The sequence below is a fragment of the Pseudorca crassidens genome, chromosome 3 (genome assembly GCF_039906515.1).
Source record: "Pseudorca crassidens isolate mPseCra1 chromosome 3, mPseCra1.hap1, whole genome shotgun sequence".
NCBI classification, from domain to species: domain Eukaryota; kingdom Metazoa; phylum Chordata; class Mammalia; order Artiodactyla; family Delphinidae; genus Pseudorca; species Pseudorca crassidens.
In genome coordinates this window covers 36,280,793-36,301,321 of record NC_090298.1, presented here as the reverse complement: position 1 = coordinate 36,301,321, position 20,529 = coordinate 36,280,793, and the positions used below count along the sequence as shown (strand labels likewise).

At 41.8% G+C, this 20,529-nt stretch overlaps 1 protein-coding gene across 1 annotated transcript; it reads left to right on the top strand.

Annotated features, from left to right (window-relative positions):
* On the top strand, positions 1–4,579 carry CCL28 (C-C motif chemokine ligand 28). The gene is made up of 3 exons (XM_067730212.1): positions 1–16; positions 136–262; positions 4,012–4,579. Exons 1-3 carry the CDS (start codon positions 1–3, stop codon positions 4,202–4,204), a joined length of 336 nt encoding a protein of 111 aa, XP_067586313.1. The 3' UTR covers positions 4,205–4,579.
* Positions 4,580–20,529: the final 15,950 nt, after the last annotated feature.

Sequence of the window (20,529 nt, the reverse complement as noted above, 5' to 3'; positions counted from 1 at the left end):
ATGTACAAAGCCCCCAGTAAGTGTTTGCCTCTTGCTTCAGTGGGTTAACATTCTGTTTCTCTAGAGTCTTCAAGATAAGAGCCAGGCCAGTGTTCGGTAAACTGTGAGAGTTCACATTTCTTTCTTCTCTTTTAGCCATACTTCCCATTGCCTCCAGCTGCTGCACTGAGGTTTCACATCATATTTCCAGAAGGCTTCTGGAAAGAGTGACTACATGTAGCATTCAGAGAGCTGACGGGGATTGTGACTTGGCTGCTGTCATGTGAGTGTTCTTGGGCAGGGAGGTCTAGACCTGCAGAGTGGTCGTTTCTCGTCTAGTGAACAGTAGGTTGGGGAGACTTTGCCTGATACGCAGCATGCATATAATTATTTGAACAAGGGAGGGGAGGGTGGAGTGAATGCGCACTCGCTCTGTGCCAGGATGTCCAGAGGCACTTGCTAACCCTCCGTTCCCTGCACTGCACTGCTGTGTTGAGAGGGAAATGCCTTTAGTCACCAGACAGTGTGCACGACTTTCCTCAGCCAAAAAGGGACATTCTGAGTGAAAACAAAAGCAAAAATAAAAACAGAAGATGACTCTATTCAATTTCATGGCTTTAACTATAATTTTTCCCTGCAAGTAATGGGCTGCTATGATTTTTCCTCTCTGAATTCATCAGAAGTGTATGTAAGATTCAAACAGAAGCGTGGAGGTGTCCATACCTGTCACAAGTGCTACGTGCAATCAAGTTCAAATGCCCTTCTTTGCTTTGGATTCTGGGCTATTGGCTCTTGGTGAATGTTCTCACCCCTCCTACCTCCACCCATGGCTCAGCTATTCAAAACTCCGGACTTACTGATGTACTCAACGTCTCCACAGAGACTTTAGAATCGGAAATGCATTGGTACTTAGCAAATCTGGGTTCTGACAATAATGCTGTGAGGAAGGCGTAAATCATATCCATGTCGCACAGGAGAACGCTGTCACTGAGCAGATGACATAGCTCATCTGGTGACAGATAGCTAGTGAACAGCAGAAATGGGATGAGAACACAGGTCTCTTCGTTTAGAACACTATATTCCAAGGTCTCTCAAAACAACGGTGGGTTGTGACAGCCTGGAGGGGTGGGATAGGGAGGGTGGGAGGGAGGGAGACGCAAGAGGGAAGAGATATGGGAACATATGTATATGTATAACTGATTCACTTTGTTATAAAGCAGAAACTAACACACCATTGTAAAGCAATTATACCCCAATAAAGATGTTAAAAAAAAAAAAAAAAAAAAACATTGTATGGAGGTACCACAATTTTTTTAACCATTTGCCTGTTTAAGAACATCTGGGCTATTTCTAGTTTCTGTTGTACTCTTTAAATTTCTTATAATTTTAATTGTCAATTTTATCTCAATAAAGCTGAAAAAAATAAAAAATAAAAAATAAAAAATAAAAAAAAAAACAACAACGGTGGGACTACCCATAAAATGTTCTCCCAAACTCCAAAGCATTTGGCACCTTTAAATCGTAACAAGGGCACATTAGGCATCTCCCAGGAGTGCTGGTTTTAATACCACTTGTGGCTCCAGGTGACACAAATAAGCCCAATGCTGATGCCTGAGTTCCTGAGTCACTGGGGAACCTCTTCATTAATTGAATGAATTCAACAAATATATATTGATTAGCGATTACCCAGTACCCTTCTATGTGCAAAGATACAGCAGTAACAAAACAGACTCTGCCCTCCTGCAGTCCCCAGGAGACTCTATCCAACTGGGTCCTGCAGACCATTCTCTGAGATTTAAGATACATTTTCCCCCCTTTCAAAGGAATCCATCCATTACTCATCCTTGAGAAACACTTCTCCAAGAAAATATTCTCAGAAGTTCAGAGGAAGAGTTTGTAAGCTGTCCATGGATAGACTTTCTTCAGGTCAGGGGGCTGTGAATTCCCTGAAATTTGTGGGTATGAATGTGTGAGCATTTTCTTAGGGAGAAGGTCCATAGAATTCACAAGCTCCTCAAAAGGATCTCATATCCAACAAAGTTTAAATATCACACTTGGGGTTAGATGTACGGAGGAAGACAATTCCTGACCCAAACTTTTAATAAGCACGGGTGTCTGTGGGGGAGAAGCGAGAGGACCGGAAATTCTCTCAGTGTCTCCTCAGATCACGCCCCTCACTGGCGCTGTCAGCTCAGGAGGGTTAGTCGGCGGGAACCAGTGACTCCCATAGCAATCCGGGGAATACTAACTGACGAGCTCCCTTCTGAGGGGATGCTTCACGTTCCCAACGGGCTTGAAAAGCTCCCATAGTATATGCCTGGCCAAGATCCCATCAGTTTTTATTTAATCTGAATAAATAGTGCTGGTAATAGTTGCAGAGTGAAAATTCATAGGCAGTTCACAGATAGGCAATGCTCTGGAAAATTGGAAACACCTGGGTATTTGTGTCAGCCCTACCTAGCTGAAGTAAATCTGCCTGAGGCTGCTCTCAGAAATGCTAGATTCTCAGCTTTCAATTCCCTCCACCTCACTGGCATATGTCACCTCAGACTAAAAAAGCCTTCAGAACTTGTAAGGGCTCCCGTGGGACTCCCAGAAAGCCACAGAGAGAGAACCAGAGGAGGTGTCTGTGTGTATATGAGTAAGAGACAGATGCTGGGGACTCTCAGGGGACACTATTCTCAGAATTTCCAGAGAAGTTTCTTTGGGTTAAGCAGGTGTGAGATAGAGATCTAAAAGCTATAGGGTACAGGGACTTCCCTGGTGGTCCAGTGGGTAAGACTCCATGCTCCCAATGCAGGGGCCCTGGGCTTGATCCCTGGTCGGGGAAATAGATTCCCCACGCCGGAGCTAAGAAGCCTGCATGCCGCACTAAAAAGTACGCATGCCGCAACTAAAGATCCCACATGCCGCAACTAAAGATCCCACATGCAGCAACTAAGACCCAGTGCAGCCAAAATAAATAAATAAATGAATAAAATAATAAATAAATGTTAAAAAATAAAAGGTATAGGTACAGAAATATTGCAAATCCTCACTTCGATAAAGGAAAATATGATCAAAAACATGATTCTTCATTTTAAAAAGGACTCAATTTTAATTAAAGGGAAACTCTGAAGCCAATCACTTGGATCTAAAAATACTTCATCCAAGTACAAGTTTTTAAATTGGCCCCTCTGTGCTGATAAGACAGCTGAAAAATATAGAGTAGTTATGACCTGGTCTCAAATAAGATGAAATTGGACTATGTAGTATTTTGTAATCATAAATTACAGGTCATCTCTGTTGTGTTTTCTGATTCGACATAAATAAATAAATGTTCTCTTGTTTTCAAATTGTTTTACTACAGACCATGTTTTTACTTATCCAAAATGTAGTCCCTTAACCTTGACTGTGTATAAAGACATTAAGGTTTGAGACAAGTGTTTTAGATGTAGAAAATATTGCAAGCGTTGAAAATACAATTCCCAAAAAGCATGTATCAATATTATTAATCACAATTAACTAATATAAATTAACTTACATTGAACTCACTAGATTTATTTCCTTGTCCTTTCTGCCTAGAAATAGGTCCTTTGGTTCACACCCTTTGAACAATCACTGGAATATTTGATGTCTGAGACAGCAGTTTGTTTAAAATTTCTCTACAGTGATTTCATTAAAGAGCTTCTAGCTCTTTCTAAACATAAACACAAGGCAAAGTTGTATATCTTGAGCAGAGCACTGCGTTTTTTTGTTTCTGTTTTCATCTTTTGGCCATGCCGTGCAGCATGTGGGATCTTATTTCTCTCCTTCCCTCCCCCTCCCCTCCCCCTCCAATTCCTTCTCCTTCTCCTTTTAGTATTTTCTGCAGGTGTTTGAGGAACCACAGGCAGCACCATAGTAAAGACTCATCCTTGTGGTCCTCAGCTTTAGGATTCAGTCTATGTCCAAAGATACACTGTCCCAAAGTGGGAACTGCCTATAAGTTCACTAAGTTTTTACTGACTTGTACTTTCTATCAGTGATTTTTTTTTCTTCCCTTCTTGGCAGCCTTCACGTCAAGCGCAGAAGAATCTGTGTCAGCCCGCACAATCACGTTATTAAGCAGTGGATGAAAGAACAGTCAGGCAAGAAAGATGCTGAAGGCAACATTTGCCGTAAGAAGAAACACCCCAGCAGGAGGAACAGTAAAGGGGCACATCAGGGGAGGCATCAAACACATGGCCATAAAACTCCTTACTAGAGAGAGTACAGATGAAGCTACACAGATGAGTCCTGAGTGAACTTGGCCACGGCTGGCTATAAATATATCATGTGAATGTTCCAACAGGGAACAGGGCGAAGCAAAATATAATTTTGTAAAGGAACAATTATACAGATGCAAATGGAGCCAATAATATACTCAACTGAAAAATGAAATGAAGAGAGAATACTTATCTTCACATAATATTTTAAGCACAGCATACAAATCGAATTTCTCCAACCTTTTTATTATGATATTTTCCAAACCTACAGAGAAGTGGAAAGAATGGTACCGCGAACATCTGTATGCCTTTACCTAGATTAATCCTTGGTAATATTCTGCCACATTTGTTTTGTTTTCTCTCTTCTCTCCTTGTACATGTATATATAAAACATTATATACATAAAGATATAATTTTTTTTGCTGAACCGTTAACCATTTGAAAATGTTATAAACATCATGACACTTCATTCCTAAACTTATTTTAGTGTTACAACTTGGCATCCCTCAAGAATAAAGACATTCTCTATATAATCGCATAATCAGCTTTATACCTAGCAACAATTTCATCATATATATGATATAATATATATGTTCAGATTCCACATTCAAATTTTTCCAACTATCTCCAGAGCATAGATTTTTTCCAACCAATTAATCAAGGTTCACATATTGCAATTGTTATATTTCTTGTTTTTTGGAATTTTTGAATTTTATTTATTTTTTTATATAGCAGGGTCTCATTAGTTATCCATTTTATACATATTAGTGTATATATATCAATCCCAATCTCCCAATTCATTACAGCACCACCCCCCGCCGCTTTCCCCCCTTGGTGTCCATACGTTTGTTTTCTACATCTGTGTCTCAATTTCTGCCCTGCAAACCGGTTCATCTGTACCATTTTTCTAGGTTCCACATATATGCGTTAATATATGATATTTGTTTTTCTCTTTCTGACTTACTTCACTCTGTATGACAGTCTTAGATCCACCCACATCTCTATATATTTCTTTAGTATCTTTTCATCTAAGAAAGTCCCTCTGCTTTTTTTCTTTCTTTCTTCCCATGGCATGAACTTTTAAAAAAAAAAAAGAGTATAGGCCAGAACCTGTTCTACATTCTGTGTTTGTCTGTTTCCTCAGGCTCATGTTCAGATTTAACATTTTTTGGTAAGAATGCTTCCTTTGTGAATTAGTATATTTCTTATTGCACCATTTAGAGTTCATGAACAGCGGAGTTCATTTTCTACATAGAAAACTTTTAGCTGAATATCACCTTAAAACATGGAGTAGTTTGAGCATCTGCTGTTGTTTGGACTGACAAATTTGGATGCTGACAAAAACGCCTGCTTTGCTCTGGGGGCCATCTGCCTCCTAGAGTCAGCTCTTGGCGCTTGTAAGCGGTCCAGAGTTGGGTCCTGTGTGGGATGATTTTATGGTTTCCTAAAGAAGGAGCCTACATTCTTTCATTCCTAAACCACCTTTCAAGGCTCTGCTGCTCTTTGGGCCTCCTTGCTCACAGAGGCTTCGGGATGTAGAGTAAGAGGTCGTTTTCATAAACAGCCACCAGATGGCAGGAGCACAGGGTCCACTCAGCCAAGTGTCAGGCGTCTGAGTCGCTGCCGGCCACTCTCTGGCACTGGTGTTGCCAGCATGACTTGGAGGTGTTAGTGAAGCACACGGAGGTGCTGAACCTAATGTAGGTTAAAAATATCACCAAATGGCCGATTGTCTAATACTCCTCATTGACACTAATCTAGCATGTGATTGATTTATTCTTACCATCAATCCTGTGAGTTTTGTATTGATGTTTCCACTTTATGGATGAGGAAACCAGAAGCTCATGGGGTAAAATGACTTGCTCAAAGGCACACAGTAAGTGGCAGAGACAGCCTTGTACCCAGGTCTCCAGACGCTTCCTCTTCTCCCATCAGCCCCAGCAGTTGAGCCTAGAAGGTGTGGACATGGAAGTGGGGCAGAAGAGGAGGAATTCAGGTAAAGATTTGGGCATCAGGTGCTCCACAAAGGGCCAGGGATGCCTGCTGACAGTTTTACTTGGGTCTAGAATTAAGACATGTTGCTACTGGCATCGGTGCCAATACTGGCAAAAAACGTCTTCATAGATTAGAACAGGCCCCAACATGATTTTATTGAGTTTTGCACTCTTAGGAAGTGAAGGAAATTGCACACTATTTATGGCCTTTGTTCTGCAAAATCTCCCTCACCAGCTGCTTCTTTTCAACTTAAAGACAGATTTTGTCAGAAAATGAGGCATGCTTCCACTCAACTCCATCATGCTTTTTAATATGCTAATATGATAAAGCAGGTAATCCTGAGGAAAATAATTCCTAAATGTCTTAGTCCGTTCCAGCTGCAATAACAAAATCTAATACCGCAGATTGGGTGACTTATAACCAAACCTTTATTTCTCACAGTTCTGGAGGCTGGGATGTCCAGGATCACAGCGTTGGCAGATTCTGTGTCTGGTGAGGGCTCTGTTCTGGGTTGGAGACCGCTGACTTCTCTCTGTGTCCTCACAAGGTGGAAAGGACTAGGGAGCTCTCTGGAACCTCTGTCACAGAGCACTAACCCCATTCATGAGGGTTCTATGCTCATGACAAAAGCACCTCCCAGAGACCCCGTCTACTGATACCATCAACTTTGGGGGTTAAGATATCAACATATGAGTTTTAGGGGGCCACAAACATTCAGACCATAGCGCTAAATATTCCCTTTTGATATTGTAGTCCTATCATCCAATGTCATCAAATTGCAGGTTCTAAAAGCTGAAGAAAGTGACATTGAATTAAAAATAATTAATAAAATAAGATAATAATATGGGAGTAACTTAAAGTCAATCACAAGTTTTAAAGTTAATTAATCATAACAGACAACATTAATGAAAAATTAAAATAAAAACATTGGTCTCTAGTCCTCTCGACCAACAACTTGAATTATTTTCAATTTTGTCTCCCTTCCAGTCCAGATCCAGAATTCTACACAATTTTTTGTAGCTATAAGGACAGTAAGTTTTATGCGATATTTAAAAATTTGGATTTTACTGCAATGCAAATAAATGAAGCTTTGTATAAGGACCACATGCCTGGGAGAACAGCTTCTTAAAGAAATTCCATTTTACAGGCCATCACATGTGCTTATTAAAACATTACTGTGTCACCAATACTGCACTATGAATATATCACCCAGGTTAACCCTCTAAGTTTTTTTTTTAGATTACATTTTTATTAAAATAATGCAAGTGTGTATTAAAATATAAAAGAAAAAATGCAGCAGAATTTATCATGAAAAACAACATCCTCTCACTCTGTCCTCCCTCTTCCCAGACCTGCTTCTTTGAGGCACCTTCTTAACCTTTTTAAAAGTTTTCCTTCTTCTGGAGGTGTAGGGGAGGAAAAAGTTTTTCTCCTCCTTCTTATTGTCCCTGGCTGGGTCTGCAAACTAAACTGACAAAGACAGATTAACAAGAGAAAACATACACATTTATTTAATATACATTTTATGTGACATGGGAGCCTTCAAAGGGAAATGAAGACCCAAAGAAACAGACCTGAGTATTTTTATTTCGAGTTTGATGGTGAGTGGATAGTCATAGAGAAATGTGATAGGTCAAAGAATATGAAGGCAGTGTAGTCAACTGGGGGAAACTTAGAAAAGAATCCTAACAAACAGGTCTTGCTATGTCCCTTTGTCCTCAGAAATAAGGCTGCTCTTCTCCTCCATGTATAGGGAGAACACCTGTCACCTGAGGGTTTTATGACCTGTTTCAGGGAGGAAGGGTGGGGGAAGGTCAGAGTGACCTTCCTGCTTCTGCTGTTTTCTCAAACTCCTTCAGCCTAAAATATTCAATATTCAAGGTGCCGTATTTTGGGGTAGTGTGTACAGAACCCCATCAGTGGTTACCTCCATAATTTCAAGTGAAATGCTTAAAATATTATTTATTTGTTTATCAATTTTAGGCAATCTCTGTTGTCTCCTCATTACTTCCTATTTCCCTTCCCTTCTCCCTCCTCACCTTGATAGTTTTATCACTATTGTTTTTCCTTATCTTTATAACTTACAATATACCCACCTTCCATTCATTAGTCTGTTAATCCTAGAATTTCAGTCTCTTTATGTAAGATGTAGATAATACCCCATTCTCCTTTTCTTTTCCTCCTATCCTTCCATCTTGCATCTTGTGTCATATCAGCTATATTTTTACATTTATGTAACTATAATTCTGTACTATAATAATAATCATCTTTCATGCTTTTAGGCAGGGTCTCTCAACTCTAGCACTACTGACATCTTGGGCTGGGTAATTCTTTGCTGTGGGGACTCTCCTATACCTTATAGGTGGATTAGCAGTATCTCTGCCCCCTACCTACCACATGACATTCAGAAATGTCTCCATATATTGCCAAATATCTCCTAGGAGAGAGGAGTAAAGTTACTCCCAACCCTAGTTGGGAATCACTAGTCTAGAATCTAAGGTAGGTTCTAAAATTGAAAACTATATTGCTGGAAATTTTCTAAAATGATCCCCAAAATTCCCTGCCCTGACACACACCTTCTCCCAAATACTAATCTAGGTATTGCAGCAAAAATTTTTAAGGTCACAAATCAGTTGACCTTAAGATAGGGAGGGACTTCCCTGGGGGTCCAGTGTTTAAGACTCCACTCTCCCAGTGCAGGGAACCCAGGTTCGATCCCTGGTCAGGGTACTAGATCCCATGTGCTGTAATAAGACCCGGCGCAGCCAAATAAATAAATATTTTAAAAAAAAAAGTTAAGGAGATTATCTGGGTGGGAATGACTTAATCACAGGAACCCTGTAAGTCTGTGTCTAGAGGTCAAAGACAGGGTAGTCAGAGAGTTTCAAAACATGAGAAGAATTCAACATGCCATACCTGGCTTTGAAAACAGGCGGACCAAGTCCCAAGGAATGTGGATGGCCTGTAGTTGCTGAGAGAGGCCCCAGGCTGACAGATAGCAAAGAAACAGGCACCTCAGTCCCACAACTATAAGGAACCTCATTCAGCCAGGAACAAGAATGAGCCCTGCAGCAGATTCTCCTGTGGAGCCTCCAGAGGGAATGTAGTCCAGCCAATATCTTGAAGATTTCAAATCTAGAAGATTTCAGCCTTCTGAAACCCTAAGCAGAGAACCCAGTCACACCACATCTGGACTTCTGGTGTACAGACAGTGAGCTAATAAATGGGTGTGGTTTTAAGTGGTTAAATTCATGGTACTTTGTTATGCAGCAATGGGAAATTAACACAGCCAGTAAATGGCGCTTTTATTTACCATCCTGACTATGTAAGTTATTGTTCGCTGCCAGGCCAAGTAGTGTGGTAGAGTTTAACATCCTTCTCTAACAATGAACTGTGTATGATTCACTATTCAGGCAGCCTGAGCCTAATGAAACATGACTACTTTCTACATTATTTGTGTGGTTTAGGTATTTTACTTCTTTCTCAAGAGTAGCCAGGTCTCCCTGTGAGCTCTGGGTTTTTATATTATCCATGAACAAATAGACATCTGATGTGTTTCACAATTTACATAACCAATTTGATGCTCTTTTGACAATTGTAGCCATTTTCTTCTTATTATTTTATTTTTATAAAATCATGCTTTCCCTGTGGTAAATATAAGAGAACTCCAAGTTCATCCCATCCTACCCCCAAAGCTGAGATTATGCTCTTCCTTATAATTCACTGACAGATACTTTGATCAATTGGTATATTGTAGTCTGTCCATCTTGTTGCCATTCTGCCACTGCAGAAACTATTGAAAAAGTAAACATCTCCTTCTTTCATTCAGGGTTTAGCACATAGCAGGCACTCAGATAAATATTTACTGAGAAAACATTTGTAGGCAACTGACCTCTTGCTTGGCCAATTCCAATGAAAATAAGACACCACAGAAGAGTCCTGCACTCCTGTAATGATCAACCTCTACCTAAGAGTGACAGAGATACTAAGGCTTAAATTCTGCAAGGTCCTGGCCTGGGAGAGTATACTAACTAAACCCAGGATGACTGGGCTCCATTGTCTTCAAGCTTTTCTTAATCTCAGAATTTTTATGTTTTTTTACCTCTTCCCTACATCTCTGACTCCAGCCTGTTCATAACATGGACTTTATCTTCATTTCTGATTATCTTTCTCCCAGGGCACAATCATCTGTATCAGGGAATTACAGAACTTTCTTTGCAGAGGTGGTAGGGCAGAAGAAACAGCTTCTGGTAGATTGACTTTGCTAAACCCAGATCACAGTGAAGGCAAATTGTACAATCTGCGAGAAAACCTAGGTTTAGGAAGAAGTGGGGTGATAGGGGTTTTGGGGATTATAAACGGTGAAGAAAAGAGGTGACTCCCTATTTGATTCTCAACTTTCAGAGTTACCCTGCACCCATCAAAATGGCTAAAATTAAAAAGACAGAGAGGGCTTCCCTGGTGGTGCAGTGGTTAAGAATCCGCCTGCCAATGCTGGAGACATGGGTTCGAGCCCTGGTCCGGGAAGATCCCACATGCCGTGGAGCAACTAAGCCCGTGTGCCACGACCGCTGAGCCTGAGCACTAGAGCCTGCAAGCCACAGCTACTGAGCCCGTGTGCCACAACTACTGAGGCCCACCTGCCTAGAGCCTGTGCTCTGCAACAAGAGAAGCCACCACAGTGAGAAGCCTGGGCACTGCAACCAAGAGTAGCCCCCACTCTCCGCAACTAGGGAAAGCCCGCACGCAGCAACGAAGACCCAATACAGCCGAAAAAAAAAAAAAAGGCGAAGATACCAAATGCTGGTGAGGATATGGGGTAATTGGGACCCTTATGTGTGCTGGTGGGGATGCAAACTAATAAAAATCACTTTGGAAAACTGTTCAGTAGTATCTACTAAAGCCAGATACCTACCTTATGACCCAGAAATTCCACACTTAAGCAATATCTGGGTAAGTAAATATGTTCACCAAAACACATGCATAAGAATGTTCAGGGCTTCCCTGGTGGCGCAGTGGTTGAGAGTCCTCCTGCTGATGCAGGGGACACGGGTTCGTGCCCCGGTCCGGGAAGATCCCACATGCCACGGAGTGGCTGGGCCCGTGAACCATGGCCGCTGAGCCTGTGCGTCCAGAGCCTGTGCTCCACAACGGGAGAGGCCACAACAGTGTGAGGCCCATGTACCGCAAAAAAAAAAAAAAAAAAAAAATGTTCATAGCACCCCCAAAATTACAACTACCTAAGTGCCCATCAACAGTAGAATGGATAGGTTTTAAATGTTACAGTCATAACTGGAGAGGGTATGGAGAAAATGGAACCCTCCTACACTGTTTGTGAGAATGTAAATTGGTGCAGCCACTATGGAAAACAGTATGGACTTTTCTTTAAAAAGGACTTTTCTTTAAAAAACTGAAAATAGAGTTACCATATGATCTAGCAATCCCACTCCTGGGCATATATCCAGACAAAACTCTAACTTGAAAAGATACATGCACCTCAATGTTCATAGCAGCAATATTTACAATAGCCAAGACATGGAAGCAACCTAAATGTCCATCGACAGATGAATGGATAAAGAAGATGTGAGTGGAATGTAATACTACTCAGCCATAAAAAAGCATGAAATAATGCCATTTGCAGCAATATGGATGGACCTAGAAATTATCATACTAAGTGAAGTAAGTCAGAAAGAGAAAGACAAATACCATATGATATCACTTATATGTGGAATCTGAAAAAATGATACAAATGAACTTATTTACAAAAGAGAAACAGACTCATAGACACAGAAAACAAACTTATGGTGACCAAAGGGGAAGTGCTGGGGAGGGGTAAATTAGGAGTTTGGGATCAGCAGATATGAACTACTGTATATAAAACAGATAAACAACAAGGTCCTACTGTATAGCACAGGGAACTATATTCAATATCTTTTAATAAACTATAATAGAAAATGATCTGAAAAAGATCTGAGTCACTTTGTCGTACACCAGAAACTAACACAACATTGTAAATCAACTATACCTCAGTTAAAAAAAAAAAGTTACATTCATAAAATGAAATAGCATCCATCAATGAGAAATGACAATCTATAACTCATGCATCAACATGGATGTATCTCACACGTATATTGATCAGACACAAAGGAGCCAGTATTATTTATCTATTGATATGTAACAAATAAATCCGAAACTTAGTGCTTAAAGTGGCTTAGCTGGATGATTCTGGCTCAAGGTCTCTCATGAGGTTGCAGTCAAAATGTTGGCAGGAGCTGCAGGCATCTGACGGCTTGACTGGGGCAGGAGGACCCTCTTCTAAGGTGACCTGCTCACTTGGCTGTTGGCAGGAGTCCTCGGTTCCTTGCTTATCTGAGTGTTGGTAGAATGCTTGGTGATCCTCCTCTCGCTGGCACTCGCTCTTGTGTTCTTGGCTTACTTGCTCTATTACTTTCCTAGGGCTGCCCTAACGAAGTACCACAAACTGGGTGGCTTAAACAATAGAAATGTATTGTCTCACAGCTCTGGAGTCTAGAAATCAAGGTGTAGGAAGGGTTGGTTCCTTCTGAGGGCTGTGAGGAAGAATCTGTTCCATGCTCTTCCCCCAGTGGTTTGCTGGCAATTGGCATTCCTTGACATGTCTAAACAGGAGCCTGATCCCTGCCCTCATCTTTGCAGGGTGTTCTTTCTGTGTGCATATATCTATGTTCAGATTTCCCCCTTTTATAGGGACATCAGTCCATATTAGATCAGGGCCTACCTTAACGACTTCATGTTAACTGATTACATCTGTGATGATCCTATTTAGAAATAAGGTCACATTCTGACACACAGGGGGTTGGGACTTCAACATATGAATTTGTGGCACACAATTAAACCCTTAACACTTGTCTTAATGAAGCAAGTTGCCATGTGAGAAAGGCCCACTTGGCAAGGAACTGAGGGTGACCTCTAGCCAATAGCCATTGAGTATCAGAGTCCAGTGGCCTGTGAAGAACTGAATCCAGCCAACAACCATGTGCGTGAGCTTGGAAGTGGATCCTTCCCCCGTTGAGACTTGAGATGACTACTGCCCAGACCAACACCTTGATGACAGCTTGTGAGAGGCCCTGGGCTGACATCTTGATTGAGCCTTTTTTTGGGGGGGGGGTGCGGGTGAAATAGAAAAGAATAGCTTTATTGCTTTGCCAGGCAAAGGGGGCCACAGCAAGCTGATGGCCTCAAAACTGTGTGTCCCAACCTGGAGGGAGTAGTGAGAAGTTTTAGAGTAGCGGTTCAAAGAGGGTGTGATCAACTCATGGACATTCTTCTGATTGGTTGGTGGTGAGGTAAGTGGGAGTCAGAATCATGCACCTTCTAGTTCCAACTGGTCTGGAGTCTACGTGCTGGTGGGCAGCGTACCGTTAACTTCTCCCAGCTGGTGGGGGTTTCAGTATACCGTATTTCCGAGCCCCTAGTACCTCTCATTTTAGGGTGGTCCGGGAAACACATCCGTGTGGGTGTGGATATGCACATTTGGAGGCTCTGGGCCAAAAGTAAATTGCTCTGGTCTCAGGACTTAATGAAGCTCAGGTTCTTGATGTCTCATTGCAGAAAGAATTCAGTCACGGACAAAGTGATGAAGTGGATTTATTTAGAGAGATACGCATTCCATAGACAGAATGCAGTCCGTCTCAAAAGGCTAGAGCAGCCCCAGGGCATGGGGTTGTCTCGGAAAGTGAGAGCGGCCAAGGGCGAAACCAACTCCTCAGAGTATGGGTCATCTCAGAAGGCAAGAGGCCCTTGATTGAGCCTTTTGAGAGAGTCTGAAGCAAAGCACCAAGCTAAGCTGTACCTGCATTACTGACGCACAAATATTGTAAGATAATACAGGTGTGTTGTTTTAAGCCATAAAGTTTGAGGCAATTGGTTATGCAGCAATAGATAATGAATATAAAGAGATAGTGTAATCAAAGAAAAGCAAAAATGGCAACAAATTCTACAATTAAAGAACACACACACACACACACACACACACACACTGAGGATTGGGAATCAGATGAGGTAGCTTCTTTTTTCTTATTGTACTTTTAAAAATATTTATTTATTTATTTGTTTATTTATTTACTTATTTATTTTGGCTGCACCGGGTCTCAGTTGCGGCATGCGGACTCAGTTGCGGCAGGCATGTGGGATCTAGTTCTCTTACCAGTGATCGAACCTGAGCCCCCTGCATTGGGAGCATGGAGTCTTAACCACTGGACCACCAGGGAAGTTCTGAGTTAGCTTCTTTTAAATATATTAATAGAAAATATGGCTGACAGTGAGAGCTATAGATATAAAAGGCAAAGAGAAGCTGAGGAAAAAGGAAGAGCTTAACTTCAAACACAGATATTCGAAGGCTGGCAGTAACCTGAGTGACAGAATATCTGAAGTCAAACGGAGTGAGAATGAGAGGAATGTTTGTGTTTGAATCTGATATTATCATGAGATGTCAGAAAAGACACTGAGGAATAAGAGGAATTGTTTCTTATTTAATAATTTGAGAAGATCCCATTTCTGATTATATAAAAGCCAAATACTAGAATCAAATATCTTTCATTGTCATTGACACGGTGCCATACATCTAAATTTTTTTAAATTAATTAATAAATTTATTTATTTATTGCTTCATTGGGTCTTTATTGCTGTGTGCGGGCTTTCTCTAGTTGCGGCGAGCGGGGGCTACTCTTCGTTGCGGTGCGCGGGCTTCTCGTTGCTGTGGCTTCTCTTGTTGCGGAGCACGGGCTCTAGGCGCGCGGACTTCAGTATATGTGGCTCACAGGCTCTAGAGCGCAGGCGCAGTAGCTGTGGCGCACGGGCTTAGTTGCTCCGCGTCATGTGGGATCTTCCCAGACCAGGGCTCGAACCCGTGTCCCCTGCATTGGCAGGCGGATTCTTAACCACTGCGCCACCAGGGAAGTCCCATACATCTGAATTTTTAAAAATCCTGATAATTATCTGATTTTGTTTTCAGTCAGACTCAGTCTAAAATCTGCTGATCAAAGAAGCCTTTTTCATTGCAGTTCCCCAGGAAGTTCAAAGCCCAAACCAGAGGGCAAAATATTAAAAAAAAAAAAATACACTTACAAGGAAGTAAATGCTCTAATGGGGAGGAGGATAATAATTAGTAGATGCAATAATAGTAGTGATTAGTATAGGAACTAATTTGAGTAGCAAGAGAACCAGTTATCTGAAGAAAACTAGACAAGATCATTTTTTTCAACCACATAATGCCCTGAGAATAGTTCACTGAATTTTGACTTTTTGCCTTTGAATGTTTATATTTCATTCACAGGAGTGAGTGTGCCCATTTTCTCCCTTCCTCCCACCCCAAATTATAAATATCTTCCATCCAAAATAGAACATTCCACTTAGCTAAGAGTTACACTGAATGCTGCCTCAGACAGCCTCCTCTGGTGAACAGGCTGTTTATTAATCATTGTTTGTTTTAGTTAGGACTCTGGTCCAGATTCTGAAACAAAAAGTAGTCCAAACCAGACACAAGTTTATTTCTCTCTCCTCACATAGCACTCCAAGTGTAAACAGTCCAGGGCTGAAATGGTGCCTCCGTGCTGCCTTTTGCCTTGTTTCTCTGCTGTCCTCTTGTCCACATGATCAAACACGGCTCACCACCATGTGTGCTGGGGCCACCCCAGGCTGCAGTAAGAGCGCCTTAGTCTGCTAGGGCTGTCATAACAAAGTACTAGAAACGGGATGACGTAAACAGCAGGAATTTATTTTCTCAGTGTTCTGGAGGCTAGAAGTCTGAAATCAAGGTGTTGGTAGTCGCGGGTCTTTCTGAGGTCTGTGAGGGAAGGAGCAGCTCCCGGCAGCCTCCTTGGCTTGTCCATGGTCGTCTTCTCCCTGTGTCTCTCCCCAACATCTTTTCTCTACACATGCCTATTTCTGTGCCCCAATTTCCCCCTTATATAATATAAGGACCAGTTATACTGCATTAGGGCCCACCCTAATGACCTCATCTTAACTAATTACATCGAAAACAACCCTATTTCTAAACAAGTCACATCCTGGGGTACTGGGGGACTAGGACTTCAATGTAAGAATTTGGGAGCGGGGAGCACAATTCATCCCAGAAGAGGGAGGATGAGTGAGGTGGGAATGAGGGAGGAAATGCTCTTTCCTTTTAAGCGCATGACCCAGAGGTTGTACATAACACTCCCTCGAATCCTTGAGCCAGGAATGAGACACATGCGAATCCTTGAGCCAGGAATGAGACACATGCGCACCCAACTTCAAAAGAAAAAGGAAACATAGTTTCTTGCTGGTGGTCACATGCTCAGCTAAAACTATTATTAGAGGAAGAATGGGAGGATGAATATCAGGGCAACAAGTAGCTTTAGACATATTACAGTTTGCAAAAATCTTAGGAAGCAGAGAGCTAACGTCTTCCTCCAAAGTGCACTGATAATTACTCTTTGAGTACTGCCTACCATACCAGAAATGTTATATTTAGTTCTCACAATAACTCTGAAAAGTTGATATTTTTTCCCCACGTATTTCAAAAAAGGAAACCTGGGCTCAGAGAGATTAAGCAACTTGCCCAAAGCTGAAACTATTAAAAGCTGGAGCCTGGAATCCAGCTGAGGATTTTGTCTGGTGCTGAAGCCTGATGAATTTCACCGCACCCACCGCATCCTGAACACTGGCCAGCAGCTCTCAGCATGCCTGCCTTACTGGTAACTGCTCAATTTCAGCTCACTTCAGCCTCCGTTCTGGTCGATGACTTGAAGATTTGTATGGGAGACATCAGAAATGCCCATTTCTAGACTTCATGGGTTAGCAAAGTGATAGGCAACCAAAATTTCATATACAGACACACAATGGCATAAATATGTAAAAGATTATATACATATAACACCCTACACAATACACATGCACGCATAGGTGCACACACATGTACCCCCCCACTCACACACACATTTTGCTTTTGTGGAAAACTATTATTGAGACAGGAAGGGGGTTAGGGCACAACCTTTAAAAGAATGGCAGCCGTTGAGGACACGACATAAACTGGTTGGAACCAACTAGGTCCAAAATGGCGGACAAGTCAACTTCCACTAGACTTTGAGCCTCAGTATACGCTCATTGTAACACATCAGCATGCTAAATGACACATCCACAGGTGCCATGACAGTTCCAAGGTCAACCATAAAGGTCAAAAAGTGGGCGGTGGCCCAATTCCTGGAAATCCCCACCCCTTCCCCCAAATAGCTGGAATACTCCTCCCGGTCATTAGCCTGTGAAATTACCCAGCCCTATAAAAACTGACAACCCCATACCCTGGTGTCTCTCGCCTTCGAGATGGCCCACACTCTGTCTGTGGAGTGTGTATCTCCCTGAATAAACCTTTCACTTTACTATGGCTCGCTCTTGAATTCTTTCCTGCGCGAAGCCAAGATCCCGCATTTGGCCGTCCCAGGGACTCGCCCGAGACCTGGGACGTGAGCATCTTCTCGTGTCTCACTTTCTTTCCTGCAACACTATCCTTTCTTAATTGCCTCCCCACCTCCACCCCCAAGGCATCACTTTGCTCTGTGTTGCTCTAGTTAAAAAATAATCAGATATGATCTCTCATATGTGGAAACTAAAAAAAACCCCAAATTCGTAGAAATGGAGAACAAATTGGTGGTTGCCAGAGGCGGGGTTGGGGCAGTGGACAAAACGGGTGAAGGTGATCAAAAGGTACAAGCTTCCAATAATAAGGTAAATAAGTCCTGAGGAAGTAATATATAGCACAGTGACTACAGTGAACAATACTTTATCGTATATTTGAAATTTGCTGAGAAAGTATATCCTGAAAGTTTTCGTCACAAGAAAAAAACCTGTAACTGTGTGTGACGATGCATGTTAACTGTGTTGTGGTGATCATTTTGCAATATATATGTAGGTCAAATCATCATCTTTGCACACCTAAAACTAATATAATGTTTCATGTCGATTATATCTCAGTTAAAAAAAAACCCACAATGTTTATTAGAAAATGAAGTCTATAAATAAGAATTCTCTGGAGTTAAGCAGAGAAACTTTCATCCCTCTCCTTCTACCCAAAGACGGAGACAGGTAAAGCAGTGCTGTTATGGTTTCAGTGGTCTTAGCCTCTTTCCTTCTAGGCAGACAGAAAGTCACCTTGGGATGGTGATTTGCTAGTCTCAATTTTTCTGTGAAGGGTTTCCTGAGTGGCTTCCTTTTGCTGCATAAATGTAAGGTCAGTGGACGTAGGCAAATGTCACAGTAAGAGCTCCCTCTCCCCTTTATGGCTTAGGAGCAGTTTCTTCTAAAATTCTGGGGAATGAGTATACGATTTGAACAAGGAGACCAGAGCATCTGGGAAAAGGGACCAACAGTCTAACCTTAACTGCTGAGATGGGAGTTAATGTCATGGTAATTTCCCAAGGTCTGCTAGAAGGCAAGGCACCAGTTGCCACTAAGGCAACCTCACCAGAACGGAAGTATTCTTCTCAGCTGATGACTCAGGCTTGACACCAGGGGCTCGGTGTTTGGGCACAAAGGTATATTCTTTCTACCTCGGTGTGTGGTTGACAGTCAAAGCTCTCAGAACCTGGCCACTTGGTATATTGTCTGAGCCTGTGTGTGACCCAGGAGAGCTGCAACTGTGGAACTAAGCATGGAGCATCTCCCTAAGCTGGTCCGTGTGTCTGGTCCAGTTAGGGCATCATCATCTGGACCATGGTATTGGGAAAGTCTCATGAGGATGGAAGCCATGTCTAGTGTGTTCTCAGCTACATCCTTGGTGTCCAGTGCAGCGACTGGTACATAGCAGATGCTCAGTGAATATCTGAGCATAAAATATCCTAATAAAGGGTCCAGGATCCAGAATTCAGTAACAACACCCTATGGTAGCAACCACACCAACTGTAGACTCCGATCTCTCTACCTGGTGCTTGGAAAGCAGGCGTGCCTTGCTTTGGACTGAATTCTTAGACTATTCAGGTAGAGGAGATAGAGTGTCCTTGAGAAGGAAACACTCTAGTTCTTGTGAATAAAGGTAAATTGATTTGCAATCAATTGATTGGAAGAATAAAAGAAATGTGACTCTATTTATACACCCCAAGCCAGTGGAGCAAGTCTTATGGGTTGCATAAGATATTATTTCAGATATCTAAATCTTGTAGAACACAGGTGCCAATTGCAAGGTTCTGATTCCCTGAAAGGACAGGCCTGAACAAGGTTTATTTCAACTGGGTGTAACCCTTAATATAAATGAGACAGGAAGGGGGCAGGGCACAACATTTAAAAGAATGACAGCCGTTGAGGACACGACATAAACTGGTTAGAACCAGCTAGGTCCAAGACGGTGGACAAGTCAACTTCCACTAGACCTTGAGCCTCAGCATAGCTCATTGTAATTCCTCAGCATGCTAAATGACACACCCACAAGTGCCATGACAGTTCCAAGGCTGACCATAAAAGGCCAAAAAGTGGGCGGGGCCCAATTCCCGGAAATCTCCACCCCTTCCCTAAAATAGTTGGAATAATCCTCCCACTCACTAGCCTATGAAATTACCCAGCCCTATAAAGACTGACAACCCCATACCGTGTGGCCTCTTGTCTCTCTCACCTTCCTAGATGGCCCACACTCTGTCTATGGAATGTATATCTCCCTGAATAAACTTTCTTTCTCTTTAATACGGCTTGCTCTTGACTTCTTTCCTGCGCGAAGCCAAGAACCCACACTTGGCGGCCGTCCCAGATACGCCTGAGACCTGGGACGTGACCATCCTCTACGGCCCCACTCTCTTTCCTGCAACATAAACACATCAATTTTTTTGTTAGAAATAGCTCTTTGATCCAAAATGGGCTCAAGTTGCTTTCCAGCGGTAAAAGGAGAAACTTGACCTTTCCAGTTCCCCCAACCAAACCTCATAATCAGGCCAATTTCCCCATATTTCAGGCAGAGAAATTGGAGGCAGTGAAAATGGAGCAGATATTTATATTATTTGGAGCTAATATACTCATAATGATAGCTATGTAAATAACTCAAATAAAATATTAGTTTTAATAAGCCTACTTGAGTTTTGTAGTGTTAGCAATTGCTAGTTTAAAAACACACACACAAAACTTAGAAAATATATGTGAAGGTGTTTTTATAAATCAAAATTCTCCAAAACTATGTCATTATTCAATTCGTTTTTATAAATTGAACTGTATTTTAAGTGAAGTAGAACAGTTTTTACCTAATTTCTCCAAAAATACTTGGATAAAATGAATATAATTTTTTAAAAGCTAATGTTGACATTTGATTTTTTTTTGTTTGTTTGTGTAGCATTAT

Bases quoted from the DNA above. Each gene is read 5' to 3' on its own strand.
- CCL28 (XM_067730212.1), top strand. The intron at 263-4,011 runs GTGAGTGTTCTT...CCTTCTTGGCAG, and splicing joins TGTGACTTGGCTGCTGTCAT to CCTTCACGTCAAGCGCAGAA.